Genomic DNA, 18,604 nt, shown 5'->3' with positions numbered 1-18,604 from the left:
GCTCGAACCCTCTGGAATTCATTATGTCCATTCCAAAGATCGCATCGTCCTCGATGTCCGCCACCAATGCACGATGTTTCAATTTTGTGCTGCCCAACACCAATTCAATTGGTATTTCTCCAAGTACATTGGCTGGCTCTCCTGTTGCAGTGCGTAGCTTCCAGCTTGACGGTTCAATTCTTGCCGGTGTTTTGGCAAAGGTTGGCCCAAGAATGGTTCTCGTCGCACCTGTATCTAGCAGCATGGTGCAAGGCTCGTTGTTGATGAGGCCGTCTACGAAAACACCTCTGTCTTGTCGTTGGAGAACGGCAACATGTGCGTTTTTTACGGGAGCTTGCTGGGTACAGGCCGACGATTCCTCCCTCTCATCGACCCCCTCTAGTTTTCCTGATTTGGGTGTCGATTCTTTGAAAGCTGGACATTTGCTACGCACATGTCCAATTTTCCCACAGTTCCAGCATCTTATATTTTTCCTCTCAGGCAAAACTTCTTTCATTACTTTTCTGATGGTGGCCTCAATATCTGCAGGCACTTGTCCATCCTCCTCGATAGCTCGAACTTTGCTCTGGCTCTTGCAGGATTGTTTTGCAGCCTCAAACTCCAGAGCGCTTGCCAGTGCATCCACGAGATGTTTGGGATGAGCTAGCGTCAAGGCCTGTCTCGTTTCTTGGTCGCGAAGTCCATCCAAGAATGCTTGAACTGCTAACCGCTCCATTACATTTTCGGGTGTAGCAGGATACGCCAGACGGACCAATCGAGCAATCAAACTCCTGTAGGGATTCTCCTGATTTCTGGCAGCGGTTCTTGAGCTGTGAATGGTAAACGTGCTCTAGGTGGGCCTGTCCATACCGCAGTTCAAGATGCTTCACAAGTTGGTCATAGTCTTCCTGTTCCTGGGCCGTGAGGGTTTGCAGGATATTCGTTGCTTCTCCACGCAACGCCAATGTTAATGCTACCGCCTTTTCTCCTGCATTCCATCCATTCGCTCTGGCCGCAGCTTCAAATTGTCGGCGGTAATTTGCCCAAGGAGTTTTTCCGTCGAACTGGGGCGGCTTCATGGAGAGCTTTCCTGGTTCAGAACTGAGTTTGACATCTTTCAGTTCCGGAATTGAGTTTTCAGTAACCGTTTCTGTGGGGTGGGCAGAATTAACAATTTTGTTTTGCAACCTGCTAATTGTTTTCTTTATCTCGCTGATTTCTGCCTGAACTCCGCCTTTGATTTCTTCTACTTCCGTGTTCATTTCCTTCCTGATTTTATCTATCTCTGTCTCAATGGTTCCTATTCTTTCTTCGAGTAGGCTCGCCACACTACAAAGCTCTTTCTTCAAGCCTTCTGCATTCTCAAGAAGTTCTTCCTTCAAGCTATTCGAATTCTCTAGAAATTTATCTTCCAAACTTTTAGAATTTTCCAGAAGCTTCTCCTCCAGGCACTTCGAATTTTGTTGAAATTCATCTTTCAAACTCATCGAATTTTCCAGAAGCTTCTTCTCCAGGCACTTCGAATTTTCCAGAAGCTTCTCCTCCAGACTTACCGAATTTTGTTGAAGTCCATCGAGTTTGGTCATTATTGAACTCAAATCACCCCCAGAAACTTCGAATAAATATGTTTCGGGATCTTCTCCTGATTCAATCAAGTTGTCCCATAGTCTCTTCTGGAGTATTGATTTTTTTCCGGAAGAATCTATTTCCCTCTCCTCCAATTCTTGCTTCAATTCGGCGACTTTCAAGTCCACTAGGCGCACTTTTCTTGAACACATTTTATCTCTTACTGTCTATTTTACTCAAAACTGAATATGTCCACTTATTTAATGGAGTTCGAAACACTTATTTATTTTCACAAGTCTATTTTTCGCGAGAAAGGTCTATCAGTTTATATTTCCGTCGCCCGGTACTGTCCGCTTCGCGAAACACAATGAATCACCAGTCTATCTGCGCGAAAGTGCGAAAGTTTTATAGTCAATTTCACCGTAATACAAAAATTGTCCACCAAGCGCTCGCAAATTTATTTTAAAAATCCACTTCTGATCACCAATTGTAACGAATTAAAAAATTAACTGTCTTAAACAAATTTATTTTAACAATACTTCACTATCACAACTAATTTATTTACACCACTTAGTAACTAACGCTTAATTTATCTTCACCGTTTGTTAACCGCTCGATTCGCTTTCTTGGTACAGACTGCTCTTCGGGACGATTAGCGACGTTTTAATATCGTCAACGAACGTTCCGGATCCCTCTGCGGATTTCGGGACCCATCCGAAATTTTCGCGGTATGCGTCATAATGGGAACCGCTCAGGGCCGGCTTCAGATTCATTACAGTATCATGGCTGGTTTTTGGTATACAGGCTGATTCACGGTGGATGGCACATTAGACGTTTCTGGTGAACCAGACAACGGATCACTTTGAAAATTTAATGGCGGTAGATTCGGATACATTTCATTGAACTTTCTACATGTTCTGCTGATAATTTTGTCACACTGTCCAAAAATAATAAACAAATTCATAAGAACTTCGTTTGAATAGTTTTGTTCCATCGTTTTGAAGGTATTTGCAACTTCTGAAGTGACGAAAATGTCGATATTATTAGGAGAATGTCACAACGCTACTGTCAAATAGTAATCATGGCCTGCTTACCAAATACCGAATGGAAATACCATTCTGAAGGGACATTTTCACAAATAAATGTTCATAAGTCCGAAACTTGACTAGTTAGGTATAGGTATGATATACATAGAAAGAAATAAAATTTCAGCAGCTTTCCGAATTTTCAATAATATACAGGGTATTCCATTTAAAATAATCAAATTTCAGCAACTTTTTCAAGCAAACGAAAAAACTGTATTTTTTTACCACCCTGTATTGAAGTAACGGAGATTAGGCTGACGTGTGGGAAGTGTCCAAGTATCACCTAACTCCAAACCAAATTTCGATATCATAGTACTTCTTAACTAAAAGATATCGGCATTTTTAGAAGTCATGATTTTCGAAGAAAAAAATTGAAATTAATTTTTATTTCGAAAACGGTAACAGATAGGTAAAGAGAAATATCATGAAAAATTGTCGGGCAATTGTTGGAGATTCCAAAAATAATATTATATACAGAGTGTTCCATTTGAAAAATCAAAGTTGCTACTGCTTTCTAATAGAAGCGGCAACACCGCATTGTCGAAAATATTTTAGTTGGCTAGAGAATGTCCGAATATGCCCTCCATTAAATTTTCAAAGTGATCCGTTGTCTGGTTCACCAGAAACGTCTAATGTGCCATCCACCGTGAATCAGCCTGTATTTTATCTTTATTTCTTTCACCGGTGCTAAGCATGCAAAAATGTTTACAAAAACAATTTCCTCTAATTTCAGATAACAATGTTTAAAAAGTGGTTCATATCGATTTAGCGTGTTTAAGTTATTGTTGAGTCCTTCTTTGCAATTATGCCTGGAAATAGAATTTCAGTGTTCCATGGAGCAAGAATAGTGGCTTTGCATGATGAGGGTCTGCCGAATCATCAAATCGCGAATAGACTAAGGATTCCCCGCGCTTCACTTATCCGAATAGTGCATTTGTACCAGGAAACTAACAGCGTTGACTGGAGACGTGGAACTGGGTAACTAATGCAAGAGAAGATCGGTATCTAGCAGGATATGTACTTCAGAATCGAACCATAACAATCTCAGCAGTCCGAACTCATCTGAGAAGAACGTTCGGTCGATTATTTTCCAATACCACAATAGAGCGCGCTGTGTCCGCGGTTACTTGCTAGAACCATTTTGCAATCCAGGAGGCCATTGAGAGTACCCAGGCTACTTCCCAGACACATAGCCGCTCGTCTTTTTTTCGGACGAAACCAGATTTGGTTTAGTTGTGATAGTCGACGACACAGAGTTTGAAGAGAGCCAGGGCGACAAGAAAAACTATCTTTTGCTAGCAAATTCGTTCCATACCAAGGAGGATCAGTAATTTTTTGGGGAGGCATAACGCATGGCCGTCGTACGCAGCTTATTCCCATTCCAGTTACTATGACAGGGGATATATATGTTCGAAACGTTATTGAACCCATTATTTATCCTCTCCGAAATTAAATTGAAGTCAATTTCATTTACATAGATGACAATGCTAGGCCCCATCGCACGAGAAGAGTACAAAATGCACTATAGAGATTGAGAATATTCAAAGATTAGCGTGGCCAGCAAATTCACCAGATATGAATCCCATTGACCGCATATGGGATTTCGATAAACAGTAATTTCAAACAGAATTAATCCTCGTAGCACCCTCCCGGAACTCACACCCGCGGCCCAAAAAGAATGGAACAACATCCCAATGCATACCATTAACGTCCTTATTGTTTCCGTGAACAGGCGAGTTAACATCTTACTACAAAATAGGAGAGGACACACCGAATATTAATGCATTTTTGATTTCGCTCTAAAATGGTTTTCTTCTACATTTCAGATTCTGGTAATCATTTTTTATGCACTATTTTTCGTTTGTATTTTTTTTATTGTTCAGTTAAAATTAAATTCAGCCAATTTGCGTTGGTTACATAACCAAATTAAATGTACTTTGTAATACAATTCTCGACTTATAATAATAGTGTCTCATTTAGACAAACATAAGGGAGTCCAAGAGTTTTGGCGATGTGTGAATATGAACTGCTGTGAAATATATGACAGTAAAAATACTTTGTAAAAAGGAAACAAACAAGCGGAAAGTCTTGAATTTATAGTAATACTCGTAATAGTAGTAATAATTATAATGTACAAACTCAAAAGGAGTTTGCATCCCAAATCGTCCGTTCCACGGTTGTACTTCCCCCGACAACAGGAAGGCCGCGGAGTGGAGTATCTACATGATAGAATGGTACTGGATGGAGCCTGTAAAGACATCAGGAGTTTGGATTCATTTTCTCTGCATGGTCCGCAACCAGGAATTGGAGCATTTCTCTGATGAACTTGGTTTAGTTGTCGAAACTGAACGAGGTGGTCACAACTCTGACACCGAGTTGAAACCCATTAATCAAAAGGATCACATACAAGCCGCCGAAATCCTTTCACATAGTACAGAAAATCTCGGACACATTTGGATTCATTGTAATCTTAATCAGCTCAGTTTTAGATATATTAAATTTCGGATGATTTTCATTCGCCCATGTTATGATTCGCTGGTATACCTACACTTCGAATAATGTTTGACATATGTTAGATTTCCTTTTGTGTGATAGGCAAATCAAATTTGTATCATCCGCATATGTCACTACGCGGACTGATGAGAATTCATAAAAATAACATATCGAATCGTTTGCAAAAATGAGAAAAAAGCGGTTTGAGTGTAGATTTTTGGGGACACCTTGATCGGTAATTCATGCGGATATAACTGTAGCTCTATCCCAACACCAAACAGTTATTTTTAACACCTCAAGGTGTCAACGGTTTGGTGATGGGATAGAAGTTGGGATAGTGTATCACAAATTTTATCAGAGGTCACTTACAGTCTCCCCAACAACTTGTTGGATTCTACTGTGTACAGATATGATTCATTTAAGTTGTGAGTAGTCCCTCTCAATTTTTAATTTCATAAATATTTTTGATATTTAATGTCTTATTTTTGACGTTATCATCTAATCGTTCAGGTGTTTGTGTTTTTCAGTGAAATATTTATTAATTTGTTTCTATTTCATCAAAAACAGAGTGAGCAGTTATTCCTCCGCCATTTCGAGAAATGTTGGTATAGTCTATCTATAGGAAGTCAATCCGATCAGCTAAATAAATGGCATTACTCTTAACTACTCTGTAGGTTCATGAAAAATGAAATTAATTTTGGAAAGAAAATTATACCACGCCGTCCATGCCATACATAGAAACTGCAGACGCTCGGTAAGTTACTGAAGATGTAGACATGTCGGATGACTCATGCCATGCAATTTTTTCGGAAATTTTGGCCGTGAATCGTGTGCCAGCGAAGTTAGATCCAAAATTGCTGGACTTCGCCGATCCAGATTTGCTTGAAAGGTTCATTGGATTGATCGGAAATCTAAAAATATGGTGCAGATCTGAAATGCTACTGGAATGTGTTAAATACTCTGGTATTTATCGATTACTTAACCGACTATAACGGCTGATCATTCGCAGAAAAAATCGAGTACGTTAGCTCGAAAATATGAACTCGAAAAATTTCTTCCAGAAACTTACGTATTGCAATATTAAAAGGTTTGTTCTGGTTCTAACATCCCAAAACGTTTGGAAACTGCGCAATACATGGTGCGTACAAACAAAAAATCTCACAGTTCGAAATAGTCTCGGACACTTGTTTAAACCAGAACGCTTTTGAGGAGATCACTGTGCCACCTATCGTATATATGAAGAGATGAAGACGAGAAAATACTATTAACCATGTCCATTTTGTTATGTAGCGTATCCCTATAGTCAGCTCAAATGTTATCTACCCTCAATCATCAATTTTTCAAATCAAATAAATAAAAAAACATCCTAGCAAATAGCCCAAACTAATTTCCACATGAATACGCATGAGCAACGGTAACAGTTCAGCCTCGAGAGCAAGAACGATTCGGGACGGTTCAAAACAGTTTAGGATCATTTCGCAGTCAAAACCAGAACAGAGGATTCATCAGTCTGAAATTATCCTCAATAAACCAGAACGCTCTATATCAACTGCGCATGATCCTGACGTCCTAGAACCTGGATTTCGCAGAACCAGAACAAACCTAAAAGAATACGGGTGTGTTCGACCATTTGCAACAGTTATTGCATTTCCAAACGTTCGAATGCATCCAAGAACCTGTTGTTTTATACCTGTCTCAACAATTTCAAGAATTCCTCACTTATTTTGTGGCCTTTTTCCAAGGCATGTCGCGCAACACTAGACTTCTCTGGTCTATGAAACGGAAATTTCGGGAACGGAGCGTGTGGTGGTTCCAAAATTGCTGAATTTTGGATAAAAAAACGTTGTATGAGCATCGCTCAGGAATTGTTGAATAACGTCAACGGCGATCCAGATTTGCTTGAAAGGGCTATACCTGGTGATGAATCATGGGTTTATGATTATGATTTCTAAACCAAAGTCCAATCGTCCCTATTGAAGAGCCCAGGAGAGCCAAGAACAAAAAGAGCACGCCAAGTTTGATCAAATGTCAATGTTTTGCTTACTGTTTTCTTCGATTACCGTGGCATAATGCACCAGGAGTTCTTGCCACATGATCGTACGGTTAATAAGGAGTATTATCTCGAAGGAAACGTCCGGCTTTTGCATTACGATAATGCACCGGCTCACTCGTCATTGCTTCTTCGTAATTTTCGGACAAATCAACACCTTAATCATGCCTCGGCCATCGTATTTACCAGATTTGCCCCCCTGTGACGTTTTCTTGTTCCCAAGATTGCAGAGACATATGGAAAGACGATTAAGGAGATAAAAACTGAATCGTTGAGATAACTGAAGGACATACCAAAAAGTGCACTTTAGAACTGCTTCGAGGGTTGGAAAAAAAGGCTGGCACAAGTGTATTATATCTTAGGGTGGCCACTTTAAATGGGTCAAAATATAAACTGATGAATAAATAAATATTTGAACAGAATGAATGTAGTTTTTAGAGTTCTCAATGAAAGTTCCAATGTTGCTTAGAGCAGAGCCCATCAGAGGAAAAACTGAAACCACTGGCGTAGAATAAAAATAAAACACTTATCCCAATCACCAGAAATGAAATTCTCTTCCCGGTGCGCGTTTCATCAACCAAGTCGCCGTCTTCAGGGGATGAAGAAAGCTGAAGATGTCAACTTTTTTGGTAAAACGCGTATCGAGAAGTTAGTTTTTGGGAAAAATCTCTTGGATACTAATTTTTCCACCATGTACCAAGTAGTGATCAATGGACATTGCAAATTAAGAAATTTTAGGAAGGCCAAAAATGAAAGTGTGATTGATGTCTAACTTGAATATGGCGATTTTGAATTTTCAAATTATATCGGTTTGACGGACGATTCATATAAACAGTCACAAAGAATGTGTGATATTTTTGTATTCTTATTGGAATTAATACAAAACTTTTTATATCTCTGAATATCCTCGTAGGAGAGTTTTATTCACATTTAATTTTTTCAGCGCAAGTAAATCACCATATGCTGAAATGCTTAAGGAATACGTTGAAGCCGAAAATGCAGGCAGCGGTAAACTGGGAGGACCTGCTGAGTGCTGGCCTTATATGAAGGACTGTCCAAAATCGTTGTTTTTACGAAAACATAATCATTACAAGTAAGTTTTGAGTTTAAAATATTTGGTAAAGTGAACTTTTGAGGAAAAACAACAAAACGTATGTAGGAAAGACAGTTTTTGACTTTGTACTACTCCATCTTGATAAAAAAAGTGTGAATCTTACAAAAAAAGGAAGGATGCAGTCAATTTCAAAATGAGTAACTCTATACATAGATGTATAGATCATGCAAAGAAGTAACTTTCACACAAACTGGAAGAAAAATAACTCCTGAAACAGGTACTCTCATATAAACATTCAATTACACGATTCAATCAAACTGATGTGTTGATCCGTCCTCTCCTGCACTTATGAGAGGTAATACCTCGAAATCGGTCTGTAGTTGATCTACTCGTTTGATTTTAGCGTGGTCCCACTGCTGGATGAACAAAAAGCATCTGCAATACATCTTTGAGGTAACTTACATAAATGTCTGTCTGATATAATTCAGTGTTCATCGGGGCATTAGCCGGGGAAACAGGTGGTTTCTGGCAAGCATTCACCAGATTCTACTGTGTAGGAACGCTGGAAAAGATGAATGTTTCGAAATGAAATCTCAACCCACTTCACCAACTATCTAAATCATACAATGCAAAACTCAAGTACATGCTATTACACATACATTGTTAAAGTGTTTAACAGATTCAACTATTATGTATCATTTTAAGACCTGCATTTCAACATAATCTTATAAATATTTCAAAATCCTACTTCGACAATGCACATATTTTCTAAAATTTAACAATTTCTGCTCAAATTCTTTTTTAACAAATCAGATGTACCTACCAGAAAGTTTCATAATATTCGTAAGTGTTATATCTGATTATATACTACATAGTTTATTCATATAATTGCTGCTATTACTACTCATTATCAAATCAATGATCAATACCAAATATAAAGCCAGTGCACTTTTGCCAACGTAACACGAGTCAATTAATCCCGTCAGCATGAAAATTGCGTGCTCGGAATTCGATGAAGTCAACGAAGGCCTTTTTTGCCTGGTTGGCGAAGGTTTTACTGGTGAGAAAGTTACCGGAGTGCTTGAAAAGATAGTGGTCGGTTGGCGAGAGGTCTGAGGAGTACGGTGGGTCAGGCAGAACTTAGACGCTTAATTCGTTTAATTTTTGTGATTTGTGGGATGTGCAAACGGGCGTTGTCAGGTTCGGACATCTTCTGTTGACTAGTACCGACTGCTAGTGACGCCATTTTCGGTACATTTCGTCGATTTCCTCACAATAGGACTCTGCTGTGATAGTTTGGCCCGGTTGCAGCCGCTAACCACCATACAGTAACCACGGTCTTTTTTGGGAGTTTTCTCCTTCGGGAAGTGGCTGGATGACTCATCAGTGTCCAACCACTTTCTTGAACATCTGTTGTTGTCTTAGAGGATACCTACACTTTTCATCACACGTGACGATCCGATCCAAAAAAATGATCGTTTTGGTTTCGCAAAAGCAAAGAATAGTGACCCTTCTATTGATCATTCAAATCGTGGGGCATTTAGTTTCCGAGCTTTTTGACCTTTCCAATACGTTTTTCACCATCGAAAACCGCATGGGAGCTGACGTCCAGTTCTTCCTCCATCCCACGTACAATTTGTGATGGGTCCGTTTCCACCAGTGCCGCCAATTCTCGTCCTGGATTAGTCGACCCCTTCTGGCCTCATCTTCGAGGCTAAAATCTCCAAAACGAAATTCCGCAAAGCAACGTCGAACAGATTCAGATTCTTTATTGACCATTTGTAACCAAGCTGTTCTTGGATATGGCAACTCATATTACACTTAGTAGCACATTGTTAATGTTATGCAAATCATTTTTTTTAAATTAGAAATTCAATAAATTATTTTGAAAGTACAATATTCACACAGGGGCATACTTACACACAAGTATTAATATAAATTAGGTACTTTTGCAATAGTTCACAAATTCTTCAAGGCTGTAGAAAGCATTCATTGTCAGCATTTTTTTAATTTTTTTGAAATTAAATTGAAAATTGAAATGGACAAAACTTTTGAAACTATCAAACAATATTCCGATGGCGATAGTCACAGATATAAATACCATGGTGTCACTGGCATTTGGCTGCTTTACCTACAGAGCCTTATGATTGTCGGTTTCCGCAGGACTTCTGCTGGAAAAGGTACATCATTATACGAAAACATATACCTACAAGGTGTTTCAACGAAAACTTAACCCCCCTCTGTAAGTCAGAAACGGACATGTAATCGAAAATGTCAAAGAACACGACAATTTTCATTTCTAGGGGGACTAATCCTGATATGGAAATCATACCCGATACTTCACCCCCTCTCTGCGGTCAGCAACTACCCGCCCTATTTTTTCAATGGCATGGGGGGTCGAGTGATACATCATTTGAAAGGTCTTTTGTTCCCCTATTACTTCTGTAATCATTTCTTTCGAAATTGTTTCATTTGTTATTGAGAAATTGAATGTTGAACGTTTTATTTAAGAAAAAAAAGAAAATTCGCTGTCGTTCAGTTTAATATGAAGAAATCAACAACAAATAATATCAGTGGGACCAAAATCAACGGATAAATTGTTCAAAATGACCTCCACCTAGTTCCATACAGTAATACAGTCTACTCTAGAAAGCGTTCCGTGCATTATTCAAGATGTCAGAAGAAGTCAGCAATCGGCATTCCCGAAAAATTCTCTGTCGCAGGTCTTCTAGACTTGTAGGCTTAGTAGAGTACACTTTCGACTTCAGGTGTCCCCACAGAAAGTAGTCCATCGGTGTGAAATCAGGTGACCTAGCTGTCCACTCTACTGGACCCCTTCTGCCAATCCAACGCATTGGAAATTGTTCGTCCAAAAACTGATGATGTTCGTCCACCGAACATCAAAATGTGGGGGTGCACTATCCTGCTGGAATGTTATTTCATTTTCTACGAAATTGTCATCATTTTCTAAAATTTTTGTGTAATCGTAGGATCTACACAGTCTTGTAATAAATTTAAGTATGTGTCTCCATTGAGATTACCTTCAATGAAAAATGATCCAACAATATGATTACCAAGAATGCCGGCCCAGATATTCAATTTTTGTGAAGTCTGTGAATGTGTTGCCATCACCAAATGAGGCCTGTATATATGCCAGTGTTGGAGTCCACGAAGTACAAACTTCTCTGAAGTCATGTAGTAATACTGAAGGAATTGCTAAGCTGTTCATTCAAAAAAAGTGACATTTATCCATTCTGTTTATCATATTGAATTTAAAAGACAGATTTTGAAGTGACAAGCCTGAACAAGCAAAGAAGCAAACTCATCTAAAATAATATAAAGACCGCAGCCTATGCTGACTTTTTGGGACGCCATTTGATTTATCTTAAAAACGTCCGCAAGTAGAAAATTAGTTTCAGCCTTATGTAGCCAGTTGTAAGAGAGGAACATAACAATTTTGGTCTTGGAAAAGTGGAGGAAGTGCCAAAAGTTTTTGTGTGGCTTTCCCATGTCAGGAATCACACGTTAAAAGATAAGACCTTTTGAATAGTTAGCTCGCAGAAGTTATGACTTTGGACCAACTGCCGTAAAAAATGGAACTGGGGAATATTAAAAGAAATCAGTGAAATCGATTTGCGAAGGTGATAATTTCTTGCACGGTTTTCGTGAAATTTGTTTTTCACATTATATTGGTCATGCCATACGAATTAGTTGATTTATGGAGATGTAAACGTAAGATCAACCATAAGATCTTTGATATTTCGGTATGGGTTTGATCTTACATGTATCGTCCCATGAAACATACAGCATCACAATATAAATGATCCTACATGTTATAAAAAACTAAATCCCATTTTTGGTTACGGCATTTGGTTAAGAAAGATCTCAATCGTAATTAATCTCTAAAAATTCATGAAACGATACAAACACTTTGGCAAATTACACAGCACTGGGGTTATTATTTTCATTTCATCACGTACACCACCTACAACTGACGGTCTTGATATCATATGACCCATAAATTCACCATGTTTTTCGGGCTATTACTGTAAAAGGAAATTTCAATTCTTCAACAGAATTGAAAATTAATGTACCTGACATAAGACCGCGAACAAAGAAAACTATGTTTGAAATATTCATTACACAATCGCCTGCCGAAAATAATAAGAACAAATTTGTGCACTATTAGAAAATAAATATTTCGATATAAAATCTCTAAATATTTATCTCTCTCAACTACCTAGACCGTAGGTTCTGGTAAATGCCTGCCAGAAAACAACTACTTCCCCAGCTAATATCACGCTGGATATTGACATTTATGCAAGATACCTCACAGAGGTTAGTTTCGGGGATATTTCTCGTTCATCCAGCAGTAGGACAATGCTGAAATTATTCAAGTAGATACGCTACAAACCTGTTTCGAAGTATTACCTCTCATCAGTGCAGGAAAGATCCGACCCGAACAGAAAAGTGCCTGGGACTCGATTAATTTCAACGCAGCTCGACTGCAAGTATGAAACCTTTGTCTAAGAGAAATATTGTTAACTAGTAACAGCCCCATCTCGTGATCAAAGTCCCAAGTAAGGAAGAAACATCCCATGTACCAACACCGTAGGTTTTACTGTTTGACTTACAATGACTACGTGTACAAGTTCTTGATAAATTTTATGTCGTGTATCGTTCATAGTTATTTCATCATACCTACTGTGATTATTGAAAGGTAAAAGTGAAACCTCTAGCATAGATCATATCTGAAAAAAAACTGCTTCCAAACACCCGAACTTCAACACTCTTCTCGACGCAAGTTTCACCAACCAAGTTGGCGTAATCAAGAGATGAACTACACTAAATCAACTCTTACTACACTAAATAGATTAGATTTAAGAATTAATCAAGAATAATATTGTAGTTCTGGTGTTTCGGATCAGTGCTTGTTTTGGATCTATGATTACGTTTATATAAGCCTTGTGTGTAGAACGTAATGTATCGTCTTGATGCTACTGTATACATGTAATTACGTTATTATGTTTGTATACAGCAAATAAAAGAATTCAAGGAATAGTATTTGAATTAACTCCAATAAGCATCTTTATGGATGCCCATTATTTTTTTTAAATCATGTCAAGTTGAATATCACCTAGTTTTCATTTTAAATTTCGTGACAATGAATTTTTTTGTATCTCCGAGATATTCAATTTGCGATGTAGACTGATTCATCTATCTTTTTTTTTCAGTGATATGGCGGAAAATGAAATACAGGACATGGAACCAACAGATGATGAACTTAAACACTCGAAAGTTACCTACAATCCATCTGTAACGAATATGTAGGTGATGCAGCATAGTGCGCTTACATATAGTCAATCGATAAAATAGAGTGATACTTAATTAAAACGGGTGTGATCAAAACTAAGTCAATGATTGATTTTTGTTGGGACAAATAAAACAAATTTGCTCAAATGTACATAGTTTATTTATATATTAGAGAGCATTATGTCATGATAAAAATACAATTGTTCTTATTAATGGAGATGTAATATAAATTATTGCTAGATGAACAAGTGATTTATTTTCAACAAAAATAACGTAATTGGAGAGCTGCAAAAAAACTCGAAATCAGTTGGCCAAATGTATGCCTAATTTTTTTGCAATTCTGGTAAATTTCAGAAGAGGTTTTCTTAAATTTTCCCTACAATAAATTGATGAATTCAAATTCAAGCATTTTGCTGTCCTATTAAAAATAAGGTTACTGTATGAATGGAAGTTGACCGATATTACTGAAAAACACTTTTAATCAATCTTTCCTCCATACAGTATTCAAACTCATCACTTTATGTGTACAAAAAATATTTCAATGATTTCTCTACGAACTTTTATCTATTGGTGGCTCATTCAATACATATTGACATACATCGTTAGTTGAGGGTTGACTAATTTATGACTGAAAATTCAGATCTGAATAGTTTATTTGAATACTAGATAAATAGTCATATTATTCGCAATTAGTCTTATCTAATGATACATAAAGGCCTTGTATGCCAATATAATGTGTGTGTGTGTGTGTATGTTTCAATTCCGTAATGAATATTTGTATTACAAAGTGAATAAGAATGGGTGAAGTTTCTTGAAATTCAATGTTCCATACGAACATATGAAGCCTTGGTACTGAAAGGACCTTTTCCTTTGTGTAACTCGATATTTATGTGAAATTAGTTGTTTCAAAAAGGGTTTTTCTTCCAGTTTGTATCTGAAAGGAATACCTGTCTATGTATGCTCTACACGTTTTTATAAAAAGTTTTCCTTGTAGTCTTTTTCTCAATTCCTTTGGAAGTTTTCCAAATTTTTTGTTTGTTGGTGAAGTAGAAACCTAATAAGGTTTTTTCCCATTTCAATTCATAATAAAGGTTTTGTAAATGTTTCTTTTCTGATAATTTTACCAAAAAAAAAATTTTGTTGACCCACTTGACTCTCAACAGAAAACATTGTAGAGTATTGCAACTTTTCCATTCAAACTTCATAGAAAAAAATAGTTATGCAAAGATTGAAAATTTCCGAATGGCTTTCAGGGATTAGCTTTTTATATCAAATATGATCATTTACTTGGTCATGCCTCAAAAATTGGATGGTTTCTAATGTAGAGGGTTGATCTTACGTTGTCAATCGAGTCAATCGAGTTATTACATTTTATATTGATATTTTAGATTCAATTATGAATGTTAGAATTATGTTGTATATTTTTTCATTGAGTGCAGCTAAAAGGACTGTTATAATGGTTGGAAACGAAACATTCGAGGAAGGCAAATTATTTAAGAAATCTGTTCAGTAAAAAAAACAAGCCATTTACCAGATCAATCCCACTTCAATATACAACAATTAGCGTCATAGGATAGTGGCATACTGTGGTGAACCCACCAATAACATCCCTCGGTTTTTGTTAGAAACTTCACTGCTGGATAGATCAGGAGTATGTGAGTTGACTTGTGGTTCTTGTCCAACACCTTATATTGGACAAACAGGGAGAAACTTTTCCCATAGAATAAAAGAATATAGTAGTTTGAAAATTTACTGATTGACCAAATAGAATCAAATTCTCCTCTTCTGTGGAAATTGGTAGTTAATTTATTGAATGTTCATTTAATGGGTTTGTGATTTTTTATGTTTACATTTTAAATTAGTTTTTACAAAACCTCATGTAAAATCATCAGTCATCAAGTAGATAAAAAGTCATATGATTCAAATTATTATGTAAAGCACAAATTGTAGGTATATATCCATTTGATGGGTTGACAAAATGTTTCATTATTAATTATTACCTAGGTAGAAAGTCACATGATTAAAATTGTTGTCATTTAATGCACAAATTACATATTTTTATTCAGAATGAAAATGCGTGAGGAAGCTATTGTATAGCGAAACACATGTTGCAGTTTTGTGAACTGTCCAGGGAAAATCTCACAATAAAGTGTTTCTCCAATAAACTACAGGAAAGCATTTTGGTTATTTTTTTGCATTTCATGAAATTTGAAATTTTCAGTATTTTATATACTGTGATTCACTATGATAATGAAACAGCATTTACTTCAAATGTATTTTGTTCAATTTCTACCAGTTGAAAACCTATTGAATTTGAATTTCGCGATAAAAGAATTTTCAATTTAGTATAATTGTTACTCCCTACTCTACAGTTCAAAACATTTCAATGGCAAGTATTTGTGGGAAGTGAATCTAAAGATAGATTCATGCTCCAATCAGAAATGGTAAATCACAAATAGTAAGTAACAAGTTGCAAGAGGTTGCATTATTCATTTTCAATAGGAACATTCATGCATGTCATAACTTTTTAGTAATAATGAGAGTTGGTCAATTATTACATCTCAAAAGTTACAATTACACGACCTAAACCAGGTTCATGAATCTGTTTTAAAAATACCCGAACCATGTACTAGGATTAGCCAGCCACTGGGGCATTGTTTTATATATTTCTTTTGTATAACGGTAAACCATTGTGATCAGTCAGATTTAAGGCACCTTACTTATTCACACTAAATCTACAAAAAACCTTTTGTACAACTAGAACATTTCGAAATAGTCCGACTTTCACCAAGCCTAACAGTATCATCCTCATCATCTTGACCTAATAGTCCGCTGTCATGTCTTCTCTGAAATTGAAATATTAAACATGAAATTGGTCTTTCAAGCTATATTAATAGCAAAATATACGTATAAAAATAATTGGAAAGCTAGATAAAAATATTGAAAAGTAAAATATGTTGAGGTTATCGACAGGATGTGTTATTGGAATACTGCCAAGCTCATAACCAAAATACTGGAATATTTGGACCCCATTCAATCTAAAAATATTTTTGAAATTTCCATTGAAAAACGTCTGGTTTTTATGATCTTCCAAAAATTCTTTTCACTTAATTTTTTCAAAAAATATTTTATAATTCATAACCTAAGAACATGATCTAACATAATATACAGTAAGAAAAGGAAATGGCATATCCCCTTATGAAGGTGTCATCTATGGGATCAACAGAAAACTGAATCCACAAATATTAATGAGAAATGATGCTCCAAGATAGTCTCGTCTGTTACAAAGCCAAGCCTCTATATCTACCAATTCTAGGATAATCCAAATCTGGTGATTCATTAACAATTAATTGTCAATTGACATCAGACTAACCCAAGGGTATTTATCATAAAAACAAGATTCAATGTTTAAATTTCCCCATGTGTGAGATGGGCTTATCAAATTACTCTTGGAAAATGATACAGATATAATGAATACTTTCCTATTCAAAGGAATAATAGTTGAAGAGAACTCAGGCTGAACTCTTTTTATAATGTTCAATATAAAATTTAGAACTTAAAACACCAAGAGTGCAGGAGTAATTTGTAATGTGCACTATGAAACATTTTCAAAGAACTTGATATATGGTGCCAAAAAAAAATTAATCTCTTATATTTGAATTATCATCCTTGGATTTATCCTCATTTGAAAAATCTATTCCAATTTCAAAGACAGAAACTTTACATTCAGAAAAAATTGCAATGTTAATTTTGAATATTTTCTTTTCTTCAAGCTTGATACTGAGTTTCTGAAATCTAACAAATTTTTTAAAAATACCTCAAAAAGTATTCTGTACCAAGTCCATAGAGTAAAGGTTCATTAAGGATTTTTTTATATTTTTTTGAAAACACACAAATTCCTTACTTTCAATTCAGTTGCAAGATACATGAAGGCATCCTCGATATTTGAATTGGATTTAGCACTAGCTTCCAACACAAAGAGTACCTCAGGCAAATATTGACACATGGCTTCAGCCTCCTCAAATTCCACCTCACGCAGTGTTTCCAAATCAGCTTTATTTCCAACTAGGGCCAATAACACTGCATTTCCTGAGTATCTCCTGACTTCCTCAACCCATCTTGACACCGAAAGGAATGAAGATCTTTTGGTGATGTCATATACTATAATAACACCATTAGCAGATCTATAGTAACTTTGAGTTATTGTTCTGAATCTCTCTTGGCCGGCAGTATCCCAAATTTGCAGCTTCAAAAAAATACATTTGATGAAAATACTTCTTACATATTCAAATTTAATAATCTTACTTTAACTTTCTTATTGTCAACAACTACAGTCTTCATAGAAAAATCGACGCCTATCGTATTCGCATGCCTTTCTATGAATGTGCCGTTCTTGAAACGTTGAACAACACATGTTTTGCCAGTTCCACAATCACCAATTAAAACTATTTTAAACAAAAAATCAAAGGATTCTTCATTTGGTATCGACATCAATGTTGAAGGATTTCTGGTAGTCATTGTGGATTTAGCATGTCATAACATTCCAATCCAATTTATTTTAAGGGGCGAGACATTTGGCTAAAAATAAATATACAACTTGAAGCTTGTTTTTTATTCATCTTTTGGACGGACCGACAGAACAAAACATGTCAAAGAGAAATGACATATGACATTCTTCTTCTATTCTTAGTTCAATTTCATGCTTTTCTTTTTTAGCCTTTGCCTAATAGTATCCGATCAAGTCTCGTTCATGTTTATTCAAATATTCACATTTACATGCGAGTAGTTTCTTAATTGCTGTCAGCTGTCATTTTCTCCCAATGATAAAAAATCACATCTCAAAACTTGTTTTATGTTCTGTTTATGTTAAACAACACATATTGAATGCGAGTTAGAGTCAGCCTTTTTGCCGGAGGAATGAGTTCTGCAATATTGTTCGACAGTACCAATCTCTTACACAGCATTAATAAAGATTCTTCGAATCCAAAGAAAATCACACGAAAATAGTTGAAAGTGAATTTGAAATGTAATTGCTCAAACTTACATAAACTTATATTATTTTAC

At 36.3% G+C, this 18,604-nt stretch overlaps 2 protein-coding genes across 3 annotated transcripts in view; one reads left to right on the top strand and one right to left on the bottom strand.

The window, feature by feature from the left end:
- The window catches only part of LOC111508896 (uncharacterized), a 60,786-nt gene extending 46,176 nt beyond the window's left edge, over nt 1–14,610 (top strand). For both annotated transcript variants that reach the window (XM_074183704.1, XM_023164531.2), the window contains exons 4-5: nt 8,117–8,266; nt 13,462–14,610. In XM_074183704.1, the coding sequence (XP_074039805.1) occupies nt 8,117–8,266; nt 13,462–13,558 (247 nt within the window). In that variant the 3' untranslated portion in view covers nt 13,559–14,610. The remainder of the gene's footprint in view (nt 1–8,116; nt 8,267–13,461) is intronic.
- Nucleotides 14,611–15,645: 1,035 nt separating this feature from the next.
- Nucleotides 15,646–18,198, bottom strand: Rab19 (RAS oncogene family member Rab19). Its single transcript, XM_074183705.1, has 3 exons — nt 17,846–18,198; nt 17,445–17,786; nt 15,646–16,386 (listed from the first exon to the last, which is right to left on the bottom strand). Exons 1-3 carry the CDS (start codon nt 18,056–18,058, stop codon nt 16,276–16,278), a joined length of 666 nt encoding a protein of 221 aa, XP_074039806.1. The 5' UTR covers nt 18,059–18,198; the 3' UTR covers nt 15,646–16,275.
- Nucleotides 18,199–18,604: the final 406 nt, after the last annotated feature.

This window comes from Leptinotarsa decemlineata, unplaced genomic scaffold, assembly GCF_025532065.1.
Source record: "Leptinotarsa decemlineata unplaced genomic scaffold, Ldec_3_MD MMD2_tig00026340_RagTag_RagTag, whole genome shotgun sequence".
In the NCBI taxonomy this organism is placed as follows: Eukaryota; Metazoa; Arthropoda; class Insecta; order Coleoptera; family Chrysomelidae; genus Leptinotarsa; species Leptinotarsa decemlineata.
This window is presented reverse-complemented; position numbering and strand designations above follow the sequence as displayed.